We start from the raw sequence: 6,784 nt of genomic DNA on the forward strand, positions 1-6,784 counted from the left end.
CGATGCACAGAATCACGTATCTTAGTATAGTCTACTTATGTGCCAAGTTATATTGAAAACAGACCAAAACTGTAGGAGGAGAAGCATTTTGAAATCATTTCACAGAAATTTCTATTTTAAGTAACCACAGCAACACCGTTCATTGAAATCAAAAACCGATGCACAGAATTAGGTATATTAGTGTAGTCTACATGTGTGCCAAGTTATATTGCAATCGAACCAAAACTGGAGGAGGAGTAGCATTTAGAAAAATTGTTTACAGACAGACAGACAGGCCGACGGACAGACAGACAGACGGACGGACGACAGACGCATTACTATCGCATAAGCTCTTCTGGTCTCTGACTAGTAGAGCTAAAAAAACATATATACTAGGAAATATTGTTAGATATTATGATCAATACATTAAGGACCAACTTAGTATTGCTATCAGTATCGTGGTCACTCGGAATGCTTGGAAATCTTGTAGGCAATTAGAACCGTGTTCTAGCACCATGACACTGAAGGAACTGAGTAATAAGGCCACCTGTGAAGCTCGAGTTAGTGTGATTCTCAACTCACTGTCCTGTGAAATCTCGGTGAAAGAGAGAAGTCTGCCAGACCGATAGATGTGAAGAGTGTGTCCCAGAAACACAGAGCAAAAATTAAATGAAGACCCACAATGACAGGATTTGTACTCCACTGAAACCATGGTATTAAGAATGTTTTAAGAATGTTGCTGTTTTTGTTATCTGAAAAGTAAGTAAACAAGGGATCGTTGATGGCATTCCAAATCAGAAAGAGGACCTGAAACCAATATTCCTGTATGTGGTAGAATTTCAGAAAGACTTTATCATAGTAGAAATTGTAGGCGCTACTCAGCAAACCAAAGCTAGCAGATAGAGCACAATAAGCTAGGATCTGCTTCTGTTTTATGTCCTTCATTTTCTAAAATACTAAAACTTTTTTGTTTTGAAACTTAGTCAATCTTTGCCTGTAAAGAAGAAAAAACTTTTTTATTCATGTGGAGGCCTACTCAACAATGTCAAATATAATAAGGCTAGATCTAGATATGTGCAGAAGTAACTAATGTGGCTTTCAATTGTGCCTAAGTCGGTTTCTTAATTTCTTTATATACTGAAAGGAAAAAGAAACGCATAATAAACATTTGAATAAAATTAAAACTTTTATTTCCAGTATGTTTTCCAGTATTGTTATCAAGCAATTTAATCCAACTTTAACCAACAAGTAACCGAAATCTTGTGTGACTTTGATAATTCCTGAGTTATTAAAATTGATATGTCGATACCCCCCAAAATTAAAATAAAAATTCTCATCATCTCCCTTGCGCATCAGTAACAGTCTTGATTTTCTTGTGCATTGAGTTCTTCAGAGCCTTATCTTTCTCATAGAATTATCATTCAAGCATTCTTACGATAGTCTTAATGGTTGAGAGTAGCTGTGTTATTCCAAAGCCAACAAATACCCCGCCCAATGAATCCAACGAATTTCGATTTAGGATAGAATTTACAGAATCTAGCTGATTTGGTACACGTGAATGTTTGTAAGGAAGTCTCGACAAACACTGGCTACATTCTCTCAGCCTGAACATGCTAAAAACATTACGCATACGGCGCGTACGTGCGCGTGTGAGAGTAAAATCGACGTAAAGTTGCCAAGCTTGCGTACCAAATTAGAGCAGAGAGTTTCTGCCAGTATAAGGGTGAAAATATGAGTCTGACTGTCTGCTGTAAAAATATCATTGTTAGTGATAATGACTTGACAATAACCGAGGTAGCATGATGAAAAGCCCTATCTTGATGTGACATTGTTACGCACCAACGTCACCGTCATGGTTGGCTGGAAACCTTTTAAGTTACTCACTGACAACCGAAAAAACTTTTTTGGTTGAAAATTTAAAAACAAACTGCACAGCAACATGTTGTAGCCTTTTTATTCACTTATGGAACTCAATAACTAGACCCTATGTAACTTCTATCAGCCATACCATGATTGCAAGAAATTTCTACTGACAGAAAATATCGGAAAACGATGTCTGTAACTCTAATGCATCGATTGGCACTACAAAATTGGATCACAAAAATGTCATCATCAACATGCACGTGTATTTGGCTTTTTATCACTTCCAATACGTGACGCCATACATTTCATGATTGAGTAATTTTGACCAGCGATTGACCAGCGATTTTAGTGCACAGTATCCAAATTACACATCTGACCAATTTTCAGAATTTTCGGCCACATACCGGTAGTTAAATATTTTTCGCTATAATGCTATTATGCGTTTCTTTCTCCTTTCAGTATAATTATGTTTCACTTAATCATAAATTCGAATGTTCCGTGTGCACAGAATTTCGGGGGGGGGGGGGGGGATCTAAAACAAATCTGACGAGCAATATAAATCCTTGAATTCACTAGTGCTCGACATTGCAGCAATAAAAGTATGTCTTCTCAAGAGCGAGGGATAACCAGCATATAAGGGCAAATTTACATTGCAGTAAAACTTTTTCCAGAGAAAGTGATCGTCCCTTGTTTTCCGGGTATGTTTATTCAAAACATACAGGTAGGAAAATCCTCGATCTGTTGCCTCTTGGGACTCAAAATTAACGAAACACCACGAATCCGGATAAAATCGTTTACTGGGTCTTCCCGCCATCAGATGACCAGACGATAGGAAAGCAGATACCACCCAAATACATATTAATATTACGATGCTTCGAGCTTCTTTTGTCAAATACTGAAACTTGTATGGAAATATCAGAGCAAAGAATCGTTCCAGGGACATTGTGCATACGATCATTGCAGAAGCCATTATTGTAAACATTTGAATGACAGCCATATAATCACATACAGTTTGTGAATAGCTATACTCGAAGTGTGTTGCGTATCTAACGATAGCAAAAGGTAGCGCCAACATCACACCGAAGCCATCTGTCACCGCAAGTCCAAACACAAAGCGATAAAATGGCCGCCACTGATGCTGCTTCACAGAGCAACACACTATGATGACGGCAATACCATTGCCAGCAACTCCTAGAAGACAAAGTACCACGTGAGGTGCAATTGACGGTGACTCAACAAGATCTGATGAGGAGTTGGAATGTTGAACTGACAAGAAATTGGAACGTTTAATATCGAGATCTGGAGTAGAAGGCATCCTGTATTTTTGGAAAGGAAGCTGACGATTTGTCTAATCCCATATATATGGGGGATATTTAGGAAGTAATCTCATTTCATGTTGAAGTAAATATAGAGACAATTTCCTGGGTGTAAACATTTTAAACTTAAAACAATGCACATTTGAAATATTATAGTAAAGATAAATTTCCCTTTACTTACACATGTTACATGTGCAACAAAATACATAAAGACGAATCCTACGATAACAACCTAGATAAGCTGCAGAAATATTTTGGGAAATTTTAATGCCTGTTTTTTTTATTATTTATTTATTTATTTACTTTTGAACCATTAAATCTTTTCTTATGTCTCATTCTACACATTGAGAAAAAATTAAGTGTTATGTTTAAAAATAAAAATCTCTTTGTCCAAGGATCTTGTCCTTTAAGAATGATGTGAAATCTCATTTCAACTCGATTTGATGAATAGTAACAAAAAATGAATCTGTTGCAATGAAAATCTGCTAATATACTCCCCAAACACCTTTTTAATCTGACTGAGAGATAGGAAGTGAAACATACCGACAGACAATCTTGCGTCGCGGAGTTCGAATCTTACTTCGGGACATGGAGACAAGCACTTAGAATGAGCCCACACAATTTGAGGCCCCGTGTTGCATTAGAAACCAAATACAAGTCTACAATTGCACCTCTCCGCCTTCAAGTGGTATTCCCGAAACCTTTCACTCATTAGAGACGCCATCTTTTGCCAGTAGAGAGTTGCAGATAACTTAGACCTGTACTGGACTCTACAGGTTTGGGAACTGAGGGCAGTACATACTGCGACATACGGAATCTGATCCCCAAGTCCGGCGGGATTAACTATCCTAATAAAGACCAATAAACATGCATAATGGGACTTAAATATACAATATCTGTGGATGCTTCCATATAAATATGACAAACCATGGGTTTATTGTTCTTGAGAAGATTTTTCCTATATTTTCCTATGTTAAACTTTGATTGTCCATTGTGGCCCCACCCTACCCCGGGGTCATGATTTGAACAGACTTGACTCTACACCACCTTAGGATGCTTCCACATAAATAAAACCAATCATAGCTTTGCTGTTCTTTTGCGGATTTTTAAAGATTTTTCTTATAAACTCCTATATAGAACTTTGACTGTCCAATGTGGCCCCACCCTATCCCAGGGGGGTTATGATTTGAACAAATTTGAATCTACACTACCTGACAATGATTCCACATGAGATTCAATTTTCCTGACCCATTGCAATTGGTTCTTGAGATAGATTTTTAGCCGGGCTTGCTGAAAGCATAGCCCTGGCTATAAGAGTCATGATCGCCTCAGCTACTATATGGACAATGTAAACAAAAAGCCAAACAGCGTTCAAGAAGAAACTTCCGATATACAATGTAGATTTCCTGAAATGCATCAAATCGGGCAAATCATGAAATAAAATGCAATTTCTTTTATTTGTGAGAAAACTAGCATTAACAGGTATTCGTTTCCAATTCATTGTCCGCGTTATATAATCGGAAAATTGAACATTTTCACATATAATACCCAATCGTAACTACTCGGCCATTATCGTAACCACAAGTAATAGCTAGCGAGATGCAATTGATGCGCATGAATATATTCGAACTACTTTCGATAGCCGTCAGCTGTTGACTGCAAAGGAGGACAACATATTGAACTGAGAAAGAAAGTTGGTTTGGCTAGTATTCTGTAATTAGCAAATTTATTTAATATTTGACATACTGTTTCTTTAGGGCTGAAAGAAATCATCAAATTCATCGTATATTCATGTACATTTTTAAACGTTGATTGCATGATTAGAACCTCAGATCGGGCAAGGCCTAGATCCCGCTAATCCTTTAATTGTGATTTGCGGTATTAATCATATTTTTACTATTATCAGTTTCATCAAATGAATACCAGTTACTCCTTCCTTCATTTTTTCTGAACTAAATTATTTATATAGGTCTAATCCATGTCATTTCACAATTGATGCTAGAAGTAGGTGCATGCCGCTATACTCATAGTATGAATTGCTAGTAAGCATGTGTTTTGGAAATTATTGAAACGAAACATCTTTATTATGTTCCCCAAACGAAGTTGGGGAACATATTGTTTTTACTCTGTTTCTTATTATGTTCCCCAAACGAAGATGGGGAACATATTGTTTTTACTCTGTTTCTTATTAAGGTCTTCCGTTTTCACGGAAGACCTTATAGTGATTCTACTGTTTCTTATTATTATTATTCTTATTTTTTAGACAAATTTTGTGCACGCGATATCTCGAGAACTATTCATCGGTTTTTCATCAAACTTTCAGGGATAATGCGCTCTCATATGCCATTGTTACATTTGGAGGAATTTTGGAACAATTCGCTTCCGGTGCCAAATTATGGCCATTTTTCTGATTTCAAAATGAAATTTTGTCAGTTCGAGATCTAAAGAACTACTAAAGATATGAACTGGAGACTTGTTGGAAAACATAGGGCATGACTTCTAGATATGCGGAATGCCCTTTTCGTATGTCGTCAGTACTTCCGGTCGCTACCGGAAGCGAATTTAAAAAGTCAAAATTTTCAACTTTTTTGTTTTTCATTATTTTTCTTTGATTTTAAGAGGGGTAATAAAGACTCTTTACAGAATGCGATATATGTAATTTGTTTTAGAAATGAAAAAGCCAATCTCAATATATTCGTATTTAAAAGTTTGAAGCGGCGTTCCCGATGGCGTAATGGTTAACGCGTTGGATTTTCGCGCGTGCGACCCGGGTTCGATCCCCCGTGTGACCGATATTTTCTTATGACTTTTTCAGCTTGATTTTTCGTTTTTTATTTCAGAATCGGACGGAAGACCTCTCGTTGCTCGCAACGAGATCGTTTCTAGTTATTATTTTTCTTCTTCCTGGGTACGTATTTGTCCGCGAATGATCTTGTAAACTGTTCATTTGATGTAAGTAAAACCTTTTTAGGGTTAGTAGACATGTTTTGTAGATTTGCAGAATCAAGGTCATTTTGCGTGCACGTGCTTGCAAGAGCGCGCACGTGCATCATGTAAAATGACTAATATAATTGATATAGCCGTAACTTTTCTCTTTTTTGATGAAATGTGTTGAAACTCAGAATATAAGAATATATTAGTATTATAGACAAGAGAACATGGTCAAATTATCATGAACTCACGCGCATGCACGTGCGCTTCGCTCTGATTGGCTGAAACAAAAATCTCAATATCTTATTTGTTTTTTGACGAAATACTTTGAAATTTAAAACATAGTAATGTATTAATATATCCTACGATATGATATGAAATAATTTTCATGAAATCACGGAGATGGACATCGTCGGAAACCCACGGCTGATTACGCTTCGTTCGTCTCTGAGGAACGAAGCGTAATCAGCCGAGGGTTTCCGACGATGGGAGATGGAATGAGGCACCAAAATGAAGTTGGTAAGCGTTTGGGGAACATCTGTAACGGTTCCCGTTACAATTAGCACTTGTTAAGGTCTTCCGTCTTCAGCGGAAGACCTTCTTGTTATTCGTTTGTTTCTTTTCCACTGTTTTTCTTATTATTTTTTTTCTCCCCGATTTTGTGCACGCGATTTCTCGAAAACGGCTCGTTAGAT

At 37.1% G+C, this 6,784-nt stretch overlaps 1 protein-coding gene and 1 pseudogene across 1 annotated transcript; both read right to left on the reverse strand.

The window, feature by feature from the left end:
- Positions 1-397: 397 nt before the first annotated feature.
- LOC134268899 (transmembrane protein 180-like) lies at positions 398-924 on the reverse strand (annotated as a pseudogene).
- A 1,450-nt stretch (positions 925-2,374) lies between these two features.
- LOC134268897 (prostaglandin E2 receptor EP4 subtype-like) lies at positions 2,375-3,224 on the reverse strand. Its single transcript, XM_062751136.1, has one exon. The coding sequence runs from the start codon at positions 3,155-3,157 to the stop codon at positions 2,375-2,377; it is 783 nt and encodes a 260-aa protein (XP_062607120.1). The 5' UTR covers positions 3,158-3,224.
- Positions 3,225-6,784: the final 3,560 nt, after the last annotated feature.

Source organism: Saccostrea cucullata, unplaced genomic scaffold, assembly GCF_032062105.1.
Source record: "Saccostrea cucullata isolate Sc308-1 unplaced genomic scaffold, CSIRO_AGI_Scuc_v1 ctg23283, whole genome shotgun sequence".
Taxonomy (NCBI): Eukaryota; Metazoa; Mollusca; class Bivalvia; order Ostreida; family Ostreidae; genus Saccostrea; species Saccostrea cuccullata.